General features: G+C 40.2%; 1 protein-coding gene across 1 annotated transcript in view; it reads left to right on the plus strand.

The window, feature by feature from the left end:
- Window positions 1–15,446, plus strand: part of BMP3 (bone morphogenetic protein 3) — a 31,961-nt gene extending 16,515 nt beyond the window's left edge. Inside the window, exons 2-3 of the mRNA XM_027971127.2 lie at window positions 2,445–3,358; window positions 11,296–15,446. Of these exons, the coding sequence (XP_027826928.1) occupies window positions 2,445–3,358; window positions 11,296–11,487 (1,106 nt within the window). The 3' untranslated portion in view covers window positions 11,488–15,446. The remainder of the gene's footprint in view (window positions 1–2,444; window positions 3,359–11,295) is intronic.
- Window positions 15,447–16,184: the final 738 nt, after the last annotated feature.

Consider the following 16,184-nt stretch of genomic DNA (forward strand, 5'->3'; position numbering starts at 1 on the left):
CCCTTTGTGATTTGATTTACACACATCTCACTTAATTCTGATTGAGTGCATGCTAAGTTGATTCAGTCGCTTGTGACTCTTTTGCAACCCTATGGACTGTAGCCCACCAGACTTCTCTGTCCAAGGAATTCTCCAGGCAAGGATATTGGAGTGGGTTGCCATGCCCTCTTCCAGGGTATCTTCCCAACCCAGGGATTGAACCTATGTCTCTTATGACTCCTGCTTTGGCAAGCAAGTTCTTTACCACTCATGCCACCTGGGAAGCCCTTAATTCTGATGACAGGATTATCATTCCATTTAATGAATGAGAACACTAACTTTTCCAGTTACATAGATAAAAAGTGGCTGAGCCAGAACTTGAATCAATGTGAATTTACTTCCACTGATGCTTGTAACCAGGAGGCTAAACACTGCTTCAGATAAGACACTATTATGACACTGTACCAAATTTATAGGAATAGTTTTTGGTAGTCTCATTAAGAAAGGTCAGAGCTCTCAGCTCTCATACCACTAAGTTTATGATTTGCATTTCAGTAAAGAAAAGAGAATATTAGTAAATATGGCCGATCCTTGCTTTCATCTTTATCCAGTTTGTAAAATCACTCCTGTTATCTTTTGTTTAGCTGAAGTGGAAATTACATAATTTAAACATAGCTATTTTTAAGTAAACAGCTCAGGAACATTTGGTAGTTTCACAATGTTAGGCAATCACCAAGTTTATCTAGTTCTAAAATATTTCTATTATCCCAAAGAAAGACCCCCTACCCATCAGGCACTTACTCCACATTACTCCCTCCCCTCAGCCCCTGGCAAACACCAGTCTGCATTCTGTCTCAGTGGATTTACCTTTTGGGGATATTTCACATAAATTGAATCATACAACATGTCTGACTTCTCTCATTTAGCACAAGGTTAATATTTTCACGGTTAATCAACACTGTATAATGTATCAACCCCTTATTCCTCTTCATGGCTGAATAATATTCCATTGTATGACTATATCACAATTCAGTTCAGTTCAGTTTTTCAGTCGTGTCTGACTCTTTGCGACCCCATGGACTGCAGCACACCAGACCTGCCTGTCCATCACCAACTCCTGGAGTTTACTCAAATTCATGCCCATTAAGTCAGTGATGCCATCCAACCATCTCATCCTCTGTCATTCCCTTCTCCTCCTGCCTTCAATCTTTCCCAGCATCAGGGGCTTTTCAAATGGGTCAGCTCTTCACATCAGGTGGCTAAGGTATTGGAGTTTCAGCTTTAACATCAGTCCTTCCAATGAATATTCTGGACTGATTTCCTTTAGGATGGACTGGTTGGATTTCCTTGCAGATAATATCACATTTATTTATCTATTAATCCATTGATGGACATTGATTGTTTTCTGCCTTTTGGCTATTGTGGAGAGTAATGCTATTATAAACATGTGTGTACATGTACTTATTTGAATACCTGTTTTCAATTCTTTGGGGTTTTTACCTGGAATATTGTGGGGTCATATACCATTTCTATGTTGAACTTTTTGAGAAATTGTCAAACTGTTTCCCACAACAGCTGAACCATTTTACATTCCAACCAGCAATGTGAAAGTGTTCCAATTTCTCCACATCCTAACACTTACTATTTTGTTGTTTATTATTATAAATGTCAAATGTGTGTCAAATGGTACCTCATGGAGGTTTTGATATACATTTTTCTGATGACTAATGATATTGAGCATCTTTTCCTGTGCTTGCTGGCTGTTTGTATGTCTTCTTTGGAGAAATGTCTGAATCCTTTGGTCATTTTTTTAATTGGTTTGTTTGTTTATTTGTTGTTGAGGTATAAGAGTTATTTTTATATTCTGAATCCTGTGCTATGCTGTGCTTAGTCACTCAGTCACATCCAACTCTGCAGCCCCATGGACTGTAGCCTGCCAGGCCTCTCTGTCCATAAGGATTCTCTAGGCAAGAATACAGGAGTGAGTTGCATGCCCTCCTCCAAGGGATCTTCCCAACCCAGGGATCGAACCCAGGTCTCCTGCATACAGGCAGATTCTTTACCAGCTGACCTATCAGGAAAGCCCATCCTGGATCCTAGGATTTATTATATATTATATATGATTTGAAAATACTTTTCTCCATTCTGCAGGTTGTACAAACTTTCTTGATAACATCTTTTGATGCACATAATTTGAGATTTTGATGACTTTTATCCAGTCTATCTATTTTATCAATTTATCTATTTTTTCTCTTATTTTTTACTTCCACTTTGAGTGTCATATGTAAGAACCAACTGTCAAATCCCAAACCATGAAGATTTTACTCCTATGTTTTTTTTTAAGAATTTTATTATTTTAGCACTTATATTTAGTTCATTCATTCATTTTGAGTTAATCTTTGTATATGATGTGAAGTAGAGAGTCCTGTTTACTCCTGTTTACTTCCTTTTTTTTTCCTTCCTAGGAATGCTTGAAAACAAGGAACTGCATATTTTTAACCTGACTTCTCTAACAAAGTCAGAAAACATTTTATCTGCCACACTGTATTTCTATATCAGAGAGCTGATAAATATAAGCCTAAGTTGTCCTGTGTCCCAGGAATGCTCACATCATGCCCAGAGGAAACACATTCAGATTGACCTCTCTGCGTGGATCCTCAAATCCAGTGGAAACCAAAGTCAACTCCTGGGTCATCTTTCGGTAGATGGAGGGAAACCTCATGGAGACTTTGTGTCCTGGCTGTCAAAAGACATCACCCAACTTTTGAGGAAAGCCAAGGAAAATGAGGAGTTTCTCATAGGATTTAACATTACTACCAAAGGACACCAGCTGCCAAAGAAGATGACACCCAGTCCTGAGCCTTATATCTTGGTGTATGCCAATGATGCCGCCATTTCTGAGCCGGAGAGTGTGGTGTCAAGCTTACAAGGACACCGGAATTTCCCCACTGGAGCTGTGCCCAAACTGGACAGCCACAGTAGGGCTGCCCTTTCTATGGAACGGAGGAGGAGGAAGCGCTCTACGGGGGTCCTTCTGCCTCTGCAGAACAATGAGCTTCCTGGGGCAGAATATCAGTACAAGGAGGATAGAGTATGGGAGGAGAGGAAGCCTTACAAGACTCTTCAGACTCAGCCCCCTGACAAGAGTAAGAGCAAAAAGAAACAGAGGAAGGGGCCTCAACAGAAGAGCCAGACGCTCCAGTTTGATGAACAGACCCTGAAGAAGGCAAGAAGAAAGCAATGGATTGAACCCCGGAATTGTGCCAGACGGTACCTTAGAGTGGACTTCGCAGATATTGGCTGGAGCGAATGGATTATCTCCCCCAAGTCCTTCGATGCCTATTACTGCTCCGGAGCATGCCAGTTCCCCATGCCAAAGGTAGCCATTGTTTTTTGTCCTGTCCTTCCCGTTTCCATAGTCTGGAAATTCCCAAATTGAAAGTGTGTTTTCATTTACAAAATCCATCTGGACCTTCATTTATTGCATTCTAAAGTGTAATAGGTAACATGGTTATGTTTGGTTTTTCTTTACTGGTTGTTAAAGTAATATGAAGTCAATATTGGTATGAAGGAGGATATGAGAAAACAATGTATGCGTAAAACATGATTTTTGCACTGCTTCGAAACACGGTGCGTATTCAGCTACATGATCACATGTGAATTTATGCCTGTCCACAACAAGGAAGCCCCCAGTGGTACGAGGCTGACCTTTGAGGGGGTATTTAGGAAATGAGTGAATGTCATGAGAGCAAAAGGAAGGACTAATTGGATTGATGCCCTGATACAGAACATTTTTGATAGTCTCTTGTGAGATGAATTGTCGTCACGAGGGTTAGGATCAGGGTTGGGCTAGGAAAACTTGCCTCATGAAATCCACCAGATGCTTATTTCATTTACTTCCCTGATAAATATCAAAATTGCAGTCAGAATAGGGCACAATGACTCTGTTGACTTCTAAGACTCATTTTAACTATTTAGAGCTAATCCATGTCTCTTCTAAAATCAATAGGGACTGAACCTTTAGCTTATCAGTACTCAGTATCCTGACAAATATATTCTCAGAAGCCTCCCCAACCCCACCTCTGTCTCACACAGCAAGTCCAAATGACTGTACTCTGAATTTAGAATTAATAAAACATATTGGTGCCCCCCTGGCCTTCAGTTAAGCTTACTGCTGCACTTCCATTCTTAGCCCATAACAATTTGAGTCTGTTGAACAGTGAAAAGTGATCCTGGCAATAGAATTCAGAGGATAAATAGGAGTGGCTTTTTTTGTTTTGCTTTGTTTTAGTTTTTTGCAAAACTTGACATGGGTCAACTTCTGTTATTGTATGTTAATGGAGAAAAACCCTTTGTCTCGAAAAGTGACCAACTTGTGCTTATAGGTCTTTAAAGGAGCATGTTCATGTTACAGGCCTATGATCACTGGAATGCTAAGGGTAACACACACATAAAGCAGAAGGTCGACTAAGCAAGGCCAGATCAGCCTCAGGGCCAAGAACTTTATTGAAATCCCATTTTCCTGTTAGGATCTCTCAGAAGAACAAGCTTGCTACATTTTCTAGACCTTGTGGATTCCAGGTTTTGTCAACCCAAATACAAAGTAGGGATTGTAGACATTTATAATGATATAAACAGCCTTATCTTGTCTAAAGATTATCAAGGACATTTTATTGATCAATAGAAACTTGATCAAACTGGGATAGCATTTAAAACACACCAACAAAAAGGCCAAGTATAACAGGCAGCAATGAATCTTTATTCTACAGTGTGGATTGCTTTGTGGCACTGAGAGGCAGAAATGGATTCAAAATATCTCTAAACCTGGGAGGACTGATTTTAAGTGGGTCTCTGAGTTTTGCAAATAATTCCTCTCTCTCTCCTAAACTGTGATTTTTTTTTTCTAGGTTGCCTGAGGAAGTTTTCCTCTTTCCTCTTGATTCCAGATTTTAGGACCCAGAAAGCTATGATCGCATGGACATAATTCAGTCAGTTAGCTGACCTGGGTTGGTCTCCATAATTGCCCCAATTTGCCTCTCCCATCTGTAATGGCTCTGCTTGTTTTTCCTGTTCAAAACCTTGCTGTTGTTTCCACAGATCCTCACCATAGTCCTCAGTGATATAAAGAATAATAATTAAAAAATGCATGAGGGATGTTAAGAATAGAAGAGATAAATTTAAGGAAAGAAGTATGTTAGTGTAACAGAATGATTAAAGGGTACATGCTTGATCATAGCTGGATTTCTTAACCTTAATGTACCTGCAAATTGCCTGGGGATCTTCTTAATCTGTAGGTTCTGATCCAGTGGTTTCAAGGGCAAAGCCCAAGATTCGGTGTATCTAACAAGCCTCTAGATGTTACTGATGCTGTTGGTCTGCAAACCATCCTTTGAGTCATTGAATCCTTTTGGCTTAAAACTTGGCTCCACTTCTTACCTGCTGTGGTTTTGAGGTGGGGAAGTTCCTCTAACTTTCTATATGTTCGTGTTCTCATCTTTGAAACAGGTACTAGGGTAAATAAAAATATCACAGTATCTGCATTATAAAAATGATGGGGAAATGAGATCATCGAGCACCTTGTGCTGAGTAGGCACTCAGTGAATTTTTGCCATTATTAATGGCCATGGCTGAGACTGAGAAGAATAGAAAATCCAATGTAGGGAACTGGGGGAAAAAAACAAACAAACAAACACAGGAGTAGGGATCAAAAGAATAAAAACTGTGGGACTTCCCTGGTGATCCAGTGGTTAAGACTCTGTGCTTTCAATGCAGGGGGTGTGAGTTCAGTTCCTCCTTGAGGAACTAAGATCCCACACGCTGTGCAGCATGATCAAATAAATAACATGAGATAAAATATTAAAAAAGAATAATAGGTGTAAGACAAGGATAAGTTTTGTAAATGTTTCTTATCCCTTTTTAAATGTCACAAGGCTTTAAATAGGATTCTCCCTTCAGCCCAATAGTTCATAAGCTCTTTGGTGGGTAGAATCAAGAGAGCATCCATTATAGCAACTGAACACATGCTGTGCTTAATCATTCAGTCGTATCTGACTCTTTATGTGACCCCATGGACTGTAGCCCACCAGGCTGCTCAGTCCATGGGATTCTCCAGGCAAGAATACTGGAGTTGCCATGCCCTCCTCCAGGGGATCTTCCCAACCCAGGGATCGAACCCAGGTCTCCCGCATTACAGGCAGATTCCTTACCATCTGAGCCACCAGGGAAGCCCATGATAGTGTTTGTCAAACCTTGGAATGGCATCCAAACTACAGGGAGATGTCATGTAATAGGGATAAGGGTGGAGTCTTCTCTGCAAGCTGGAGATTTCCTTTTGCCAAGTTTCGAGTGGAAGTCTGGCTGTGACATGGACATCTCAGTCTTTCCTCACCTTGTGTGGACCTGCTTAACTTTTGAAGCTTTCTACTGATTCTCTGTAAGCCTTCCAGGCTTTGTGTCTCTCAAGTGGTACAGTCACCAAAATGATGGGAAGCTTGAAGCGGTATGAAGCTGTGACATCAGGGGTAATTAATCACTGTTGCTGTTATCAGCCCAGTGTCCAGCATGGTAACCAGAGTCAACTATTTAAACAAAAATATAGCTTTTGAACCACAGAGGAAAATAAAGCCTCTGACCAGATCACTACAAATGCATGTGGAATAAGTGAGGTGCCAAAGACCTTTCAGACTGTACATATACATTCTGCCCCAGAGAAAAGTTCTCCCAGGCTAGACTCCTCGGCTGGCCCTCCTTCCTTCTGGCCTCCCTAGTGAAAGCCTGCTCTCTTGAGCCGGGCTCTTCATCTGCAAAAGTCGACAACCTGTCTGTAATTCAGAACAGCTGTGCTCTGCCTTTCCCAAATTCCAGGCTTTGCCCTTTCCCTGATTCCAATTAGATAGTTTCTGGGCTATCACACCCATGTGGGTTGGACTGGGAGAGCATGGAGCAAAGCCCCATGGCCTGAGTCAGGAATGAAGGCTCAGAGCTGATGACATTCTCTCCCCTGCTAATGCACTTGTAATCGAATTCAACTCGAGGACATCACCCGCAGCTTGGCAGGTGAGGGCTGGAGCACAGCAGATTTCATTCACAGACGCGGCAGCTTGGAATTTTCTGATTTCTAGCCCTTACAGCCAATCTGTTCCCCCAGGGAGAGACCCCTGGCATTTTGCCATGAGATGAAAAATACCCATATAACTGTAGCCAAGTCTTAGGCCTTGGCCTCCCCTCACCACCAAAGCAGAGATGGAAAACAGAGATTTCAAATGAAAATGATTGAGCCATTGTTGCTGACAAGAGGTCCAAGGGAACCAATCAAGGATTGGAGGAGTGAAGGTATTTTTGCATGACGTGGTACAAAGGTTGGGAACAGCAAAGACAAAGAATTATGAAGCAAAGAAGCTAAACACTTTGAACCAAGCATCTTCTCTAAACAAGAAATTCACATGGAATGAGTTCAAAATGATGCAGCCTCAATTAATGTCCTGAGGTTTCCAATTTCAATCTCTGATCATGAAGATGAACTCTAAAAATCCTAAATCTTGATGTATTGAGTTACCTAAGCAAAAAAAGAAAAAAAAAAAAAAACCTAAATAGATACCGATGTCCTGTTTCACCCACATTAAAAGTGAGACTGGGGAGGAAGAGGGCTTCCCAGGTGGCTCAGTGGTAAAGAATCTGCTTGCTAATGCAAGAGACAGAGGAGACGTAGGTTCAATCCCTCCGGTCAGGAGGATCCCCTGGAGGAGGAAATGGCAACCCACTCCAGTATTTTTGCCTGGAAAATCACATGGACAGAGGAGCCTGCTGGACTACAGTCCATGGGGTTGCAAAGAGTCGGACAGGACTGAGCAATTGAGTGTGCACCGGGGAAAAAAAAAAACACAGGTTTGCATTTGTTATCACTGGGTTTCTTAAGCTGCTGTGAAGAGAGACCTGAGAAACGCAATCGGAACCCCAAAACGAATGACAATGATAGACTGGCAAATGTTCCCCACGAGCAAAGGACCACGTGGATCTTTTGTGTGTGGCTTAATTATTCCTGGTCATGGCAGCTGGACTTCACAGTGAGAAAGGAAGGGGACAACTCCCTAGAAAACGGAGAGGTTCCTGATAAAACACACCGCCAACCATCAAGGGCTTGCTGGATTCCAGTGAGCCCACCAGAAACTGCTCATTTGTGAGTTAGAGCTTTTAAAAAGGACAGGAATTTTCCTAGGGAACACCCATGAATGTTTTCCATATCTGTGCTGGGTCATTAGCTCAGAACCTTTTATTTTTGTTGATGGGAATTATTTCCACAGAAATAGGTGCAATGGAGGGTATGTTATTATTTATAAGTATTTCATCTATTCGGCAAGTATTTATTCAGTGCCTAGACAGCCTGCTCTGCTCCAAGCACCGAGGACAAGCAGTGCACAGCTGGATTCATGAATCAATTCCTCGTCTACTTAAATATATGAAAATTAAATTGTATAGGAGTTGGTAAAACATTAACAGTAACAAAATATTGTCAGAAAATCTATGGCTTTGAAAAAATCCTTTGGGGTGTTATCATATGCTGTTTGGATGACTGAACTTAAAAATAAATCAGTAGAGAAAAGTGGATGGGTGCAAAAGTTTTCTTAAGAAAACACCTGATTCTAATGAAATAGCAAACAGTGGCCATTGGTACAGTGGCTACAGTACAATTGTAGTTTGTCAATTACATGCATAGTGTTGATGCCACAGGACACAGGAGATGCAGAATAGAACAACAGAGACTTCTTATCCTTAAGGGAAGAAAACACCTTTCTTTGCAAAGTTACTTAATTGTAGGTTAACTACTCTTCCAGGAAAAGAGTAGATAAAGGAGCTGGCCATCATCGATACTAACTTTAAGGTAATTTGTGCCTGTTAGCAATCATGTTGAAGTCTAATGCATAGATAATTTTTTTCACTAAAATTGAAAGATGAGACAAATCAGATTTGCCCTTTTCCTGCACCCCCCCACCCCCCGCCACCAAAATCTTATTATTTTTTAACAGTGTGCCAACTTTCTACTTATTTGCTTCTCCTTTGGCTTATGTGTACTCTTAACCTTTCAATATGTTTCAGTTTCCCATCCTGGGAGTTTTAGGTGTATAAAGTTAGAATACCAGTTCACTGGGGGCTGAGGTGCCTCTGAAACGTGGCTCAAAATCTTGACATTAAAAAGCCAGCGTTTTGGCTTAAATCCCACTCCTGAATTGACATGTGATCTCTGGCAAGTTACCAAAGACCTGTTTCTGAATTCTTTCTAATGGATTTCATCTGCTTAAAAGAGACATCGGGGAGAACTGATGTTGAAAAGTGTGGCATTGCTCAGGAAGAAGGTCTTACCACACTGGCAATACCTTAACATTCTGGGCTTGGAAAAGTGACCGTTCTTCAATGCTGAGACGAGCTGGATAGGGCTCTCTAGATAAAACGAAACGTCTCCTGTGTATGGTAACGGTCCCACTTGGCATTGCTTGGGAACAGATTTTACTCAGACTTCTTTGGTCAAACTTCTGACAGCCATAAAATAATCTCAGCCCCCCTGAATTATTCCTAGAGGATATGCCCCAGGTTTAGAAGACTAAAATGCTACAGCATTAATGTCGGTACCCATGGAGCAACAGTGACCCCCAGTGGCCAACAGTGTGGTCCTCTTAATCAGCATCATTCATCAAGTGAAGTTGTTCAGTCGTGTCCGACTCTTAGCAACCCTATGGACTGCAGCCTCCCAGGCTCCTCCATCCATGGGATTTTCCAGGCAAGAGTACTGGAGTGGGTTGCATTGCCTTCTCCGTCCATTCATCCAGGTGGTAACTATTAAATAAATCAATGCCTGTTGACAGTGGGGACCTCCCAAGTGGTGCTAGTGGTAAAGAACCTGCATGTCAATGCAGGAGACATAAAGAGAGATGGGTTTGATCCCTGGGTGAGGAAGATCTTGCATGAAGAATCCTTTGGACAGAGGAGCCTGGCAAGCTATAGTCCATAGGGTCGCAAAGAGCTGGACAAGACTGAACTGACTTAGCATGCACTTGACATGTTTGTGTTATTTTCAAAACAAAGTATAAATGTCACTATAGCCGTGGCAAAAATCTATATTAAGTTGGTGCTTGTTAAGTGTTCTTTGTGACTGGCTCAGGATCAAATTGTTTCTTTTGCAATCCTGTTATTGAAAACATCCTTCATTCAGTCACCCAGTTGTGTCGAACTCTTTGCAACCCCATGGACTGCAGCAAGCCAGGCTTCCCTGTCCATTACCAACTCCTAGAGCCTGCTCAAACTCATGTCCATCGAGTCGGTGATGCCATCCAACTATCTCATCTTCTGTCGTCCCTGCCTTCAATCTTTCCCAGCATCAGAGTCTCTTCCAGTGAGTCAGTTCTTCATATCAGGTGGCCAAAGTATTGGAGCTTCAGCATCAGTCCTTCCAATGAATATTCAGGACTGATTTTTTTTAGGATTGACTGGTCTGAAAACACCCTGACCTGACCTGAAGTCGCTCAGTCGTGTCCGACTCTTTGCAACTCCATGGACTGTAGCCTACCAGGCTCCTCGGTCCATGGGATTTTCCAGGCAAGAGTACTGGAGTTGGTTGCCATTTCCTTCTCCAGGGGATCTTCCCGACCCAGGGATCGAACCCGGGTCTCCTGCGTTGTAGGCACCAAGGAAGCCCTGAAAACACCCTAGGGTGTACTAATTCCCTGTTTGAGGACTAAATCGTTTTTAATTAAATGATTCCTGCTTAGAAAACCGGATTCAAGTTCTCACTCTCCATGTCTATATGAGTTTATATGTGTCATTTAAGCTTTTTGAGTCTATTTCTCTGTCTATAAAATGTAAGAAATAGTGGTTATGTGGTAAGGATTAGAAATACCACACAGAACATGCCTAGCACCTGAAAAAAAGTGGAAGTGTTAGCCACTCAGTCGTGTCTGACTCTTTGTAACCCCATGAACTGTAGCCCACCAGGCTCCTCTGTCCATGGAATTCTCCAGGCAAGAATACTGGAGTGGTGTGCCATTTCCTTCTCCAGAGGATCTTCCCGATCTAGAGATCGAGCTCAGGTCACCTGCATCGCAGGCGAATTCTTTACCAATCAGTCTGAATAGGTACTTAGTCGATGACAACCATTTTGGTCATGGTGATATTCGAGATTGGGCTGAATGTGTGATGATGCCAGGGCTTTATTAATTTGTTGAACCAAATCCATCATATATATATATACATATATATTTTTTTAGTGGGGGCTGGAGAGGGGAAAAGCCATTCTACCTAACCTGTGTTCTCCCTTTTCATTCCTAGTCTTTGAAGCCATCCAATCATGCTACCATCCAGAGTATAGTGAGGGCCGTGGGGGTCGTTCCTGGAATTCCCGAGCCTTGCTGTGTGCCAGAAAAGATGTCCTCACTCAGCATCCTGTTCTTTGACGAAAATAAGAATGTGGTACTTAAAGTATATCCAAACATGACAGTAGAGTCTTGTGCTTGCAGATAACCTGGTGAAGAGCTCATCTGGATGCTTAACTCAATCGTTAGTTTATTTTTATGGACTTTTTTTGCACTGCCAATGCATTTCATTTCAAAAGATTTTTCAGTAGTCAAAGGCGAATGAGCAAATAGACTGATGATTTCCACTGAGGAGAACTGGACTGTATTTGTTTCTGAATGTAACTCAAAGCAAGATTAAATATAGAAATCTTTTTCTTTAAAAAAATAATTACACAAGAAAAACAATCACTCAAACTGTTTTTAGAACTGTTGGAGAACACACTGATTTATTTTTGTAATGGGCTTTGAAAATAGATTGGAAACAAACAATAGCTTATCATTGATCTCTGCTCACAGAAATAGAATAATTTCATATTTTAAAGCAGGCTTCCTGCCTTAGATTCCTGAGCAACTTAGCAAGTGCTAAATAATTCAGTCAGCTTTGATGTTTATCTTAAATTTGTGGAGACTATTGTTTACCTGTGTTTTTCTTTACAGATCCTTGTGTGACTAGCTGAGTGGAGGATGTGTGCTGAGTGTCGGTGTGTATGGATGTGAACACATTTCCCAGGGACGTGTGCCCTCTTTTGGAAGATTGGCTTAACATGATTTTATAATTCAGTCTGCCTGGGATTCTTGTTTTTTTCATTTCATGTTCTGACAAGCGTCATTCAGTTCTGAGAAGTTTACCAAAATGGATAGAGTGGTCCAAGAGGGTATGCAAGAGTTACCACTTTCCTCAGCCATTTATATGGAAATACTGATGTTTTCATTTCATAGCCCTCACAAGAAGGGCAACCAGCAACCCAGTTTTCAAAAACCCAGATCTAATTATTCTTCTGTATCTCTCTTCCACAAGCGCTTTTATTTGTTCTTTTAAATTGACCTTAAACATGCAATTAATTCTCTTTATATACCTTTGCTTCTTATAAAATAATCAATAGATACCAAGGCTCAGTGGATGGACTACTGGAGATTTCTTTAAGTGACCAATCTAATCACAATCACAAGTCCACATCCTTGTTCACCTACTATGTCCACATCCAGACACTTTTTCACATTGATCGCGGCTTTTGGTTCAGACAGGGAATCTATTCTTTAGTAAAGCTTACTATAAATTATCCAGCAAGAAAGGGAATTGAATCTATACACTTATTTTTTTTCCCTATTTCCATTTGTCATAAATATCTCCTCTCACACTTGAGATATTGTTTCAAAAATCTTTTCCTCGCTCTGTTTATGTGTGTGACAGAAATGTTTTCAGACCATGGATTGTTGTTGAGGTTCTCTCTATGGTTAATTGTTATCTAAGCTCAGGCTGACCTGATTAGAGAGTCAACTAAGCCATTTCAGAGGCTGTGAAGTTATCAGAAGACACAGAAGGCATGGAGTTTGTTCTGTCTCTGCCTATAGTTATCTGTGGTAGCTCATAATTTAACGTTAAATGGCACCCCACTCCAGTACTCTTGCCTGGAAAATCCCATGGACAGAGGAACCTGGTAGGCTGCAGACCATGGGGTCACTAAGAGTTGGACATGACTGAGCGACTTCCCTTTCACTTTTCACTTTCATGCATTGGAGAAGGAAATGGCAACCCACTCCAGTGTTCTTGCCTGGAGAATCCCAGGGATGGGGGAGCCTGGTGGGCTGCCGTCTATGGGGTCGCACAGAATCGGACACGACTGAAGCAGCTTAGCAGCAGCAGCAGAGCATCTACTTTGTGAAAGACGTGTTAAGTGTCTTCACTGGTGAAAAATAAAGAGGCAGACTAGTTAAGCTGGAAGGTCCCGCTGCCACCAAAAGTTTGGGTTTACAGTGGTTGTTATGTCACACATATCTTCCTTGAATGGATGGTAATGATAGAGCTAAAAACCTGCAAGTATGGCTGTTCATAAGCCAAAGGCAGAAACATCTTGTTCTTCTGTGTTTGCCAATATGGCATCCCCTGCCATTTAAATAGTATTTCTGTCTTATTGGAAACCCATTAAAAAAGTACCATGAAAAGACTCTCTTTGACACTTTTGGAATGTGTGTTGACTCCATGAATGAGAAACACCTGTTCTAAATGATGAATGAAACTCTGGTACCTGAGTTGCCATGGTTTCTTCTAGTTCATTTTTTGTTCTGGTAGCATACAGATTCAAAATGAGATAAGGGATGAAATTATTTTCTACTAAATTTTATCAAAAATCTGAAACACAGTTATAGAATACAAGTGACCCCGTGTGTGGCTGCTCTACCCTGGTCATGATCTTTCCATAAATATAACTTTTATTTCATTGGTAGATTGGGTGAAATTCTTAGTTTAGTTTTTTTCTAGAGATGTATCTACCAAAATTTCTTAACAATTCCCAGTTTTACTTCTCAGCCTTCTTCCCTCCAGATGTCTGTTACCTTTAATTTAAATTTAAATTGATGCTCACTTGTTATAAATTAAATTCTACAATGGCCAAAAAAATCTCTAAATACTATTTCCAAATTTGAAGCAATTGATATGACAAAATTAGAACATAATAAAAGCCATTGGGTTGACTTTTAGCAATCATAATAGCTTTTGACTAGTAGTTATTTTTCAGCAAGCTTGTAACCATTTTAATTATCTCCTGCATTGAAGCCATATTATGGTATAAATGGGAAAAAGTTTGGTTCCCCCACATAAAGGAAAATTACTTTTTAGGGGGTTGAAGCAAAGTTTGAAGTAAATGAGATGATATTTTAAGTAATAAAATTTTATATAAAGTAGTTGGAAAATTGAGTGACTATATCACAATTTGTTAGGTACTAATGTCTATATAATTACTATATAAATTTTTTATAAATCTCCTGATTTAAAGTGACATTAATGAGAAGAGAAATTGCATTTATATTAATAATGCCATTTTCTAAATCATGCGTCTTTCTTTTCCTCTCTCTTTCTCTTGCAGCCACCCTACCACCCCATATGAGACACACACACACAGTTAGTTGAAAATATTTTTTTGTTCAATAACTGTTCTGTTGAATTCAAATTCAAGGGCTGCTGATATAGTATTATCAAAGTATTTTGTTGTAACCTGTGTAAATAATATACCATTTACAGGATTTGGGGTTGTAGAATTTAAACTGAAAGATTTGACTCCGTAGATCTCAGGACTATAATATTCCCGATCAATTCTGACACTCACCTAGCTATATATTAACTGATGATCATTTATTCATTAAGCTAGGATTTTTTTTACCTTAACATTTCAGAAGAAAAAAACTTTGTGCCCATTTATTATTTTCATAGGCAATCATATGTGTATAATGCTATTATCAATCTGGCTTACAAAGATTTTTTTATATATAATTACATTATTCACTTTAGTCTTACTTTTTTCTGTGCTAACAAGTAAGTAATGTCTGGATATCGACTTGGTTGAATCAAGGTTGGGTCAAAAAATAGTTCTGCACACCTTATGTGTAAGACTAAATACGAGATTAAATAAGATATCTTGGATAAGTCTGACTTCTCTGTATATCTTTTTTTCCCTTGGGAATTGTATTTTAATGTAGTTATAGTGCTTAAATGATCCCCTTTTCCCAAAAACCAAGCCTTCCCTTCAGCTTTCCCCAATAGTTTCTGTAAATGTTCTAGTTGAGAACTGAATGCTTGTACAGTTGATGGCAATTTAAAAAATATATATTATATATGTATATGGAAAAACTTTAAAGATGCTTTTAATTTATTTAATGACTATTGCCTTCCTATCTATAATGGTATAATTTTCATATTTAGATGGTAAGAAAAAGTTCTTTTTACTAGTTACTAGAGGCAGAATGACAACTGGTTCTCTAGTCCAGTTACTAAAGGAGCGTACTGCAGTGAAACTGTGAAGGACGCTTCACTACTGATGTGTAAGCTTTGCTGGCTTTGTATCACTTTCCTCCAGTAACGAGAGCTTTTCTCTATACAGTATGGAAATAAAATTGTTTAATTGAACACTTCCCCGTTCTCTTCTACTTATCATTGGGAAAGACTGCATTTTCACAACTTGAGGAAGTTGAAAAACTGCCGCATCTGAAAAAAGATAACAAAACTTAGGCACAGAGTCGAACATTTTCAAAGAGTATCATGATTGAAGCATCATGACCTATTAACAACATAACAGGAAACATAATTAACACTCACTGTGAAACAATATATATACCTGTGTGTATATATATATATATATAGCTCAGGGTAGTTTAGGAGAGGCAGTGTTCCAAGTGGAGTTGTTGCATTTGGCAAATAAAAATGCAGGGCGTCTAGTTAAACTTGAATTTTAACTAGATAAACAAATACTTTTTTAGTATCAGTTCAGTTCAATTCAGTCACTCAGTCGTGTCCGACTCTTTGCGACCCCATGAATCGCAGCACGCCAGGCCTCCCTGTCCAGCACCAATTCCCGGAGTTCACTCAGACTCACATCCATCAAGTCAGTAGTATAGATATGTCCCAAATATTGTATGGAACGTATTTAGTTTTTAACAATTCCTAATTTATCTGAAATTGAAATTTGATTGGACGTTGGGTATTTTTTTCTGGCCGCCTTACTCTTGGGCGCCCCCTGCCTTGGGTTCTGATATTCAATTGGCATCCTCTAGGAGGAAATGGCAACCCACTCCAGTGTTCTTGCCTGGAGAATTCCAGGGACAGAGGAGCCTAGTGGGCTGCCGTCTGTGGGGTTGCACAGAGTCGGACAA

The sequence above is a fragment of the Ovis aries genome, chromosome 6 (genome assembly GCF_016772045.2).
Source record: "Ovis aries strain OAR_USU_Benz2616 breed Rambouillet chromosome 6, ARS-UI_Ramb_v3.0, whole genome shotgun sequence".
Classification (NCBI taxonomy): Eukaryota; Metazoa; Chordata; class Mammalia; order Artiodactyla; family Bovidae; genus Ovis; species Ovis aries.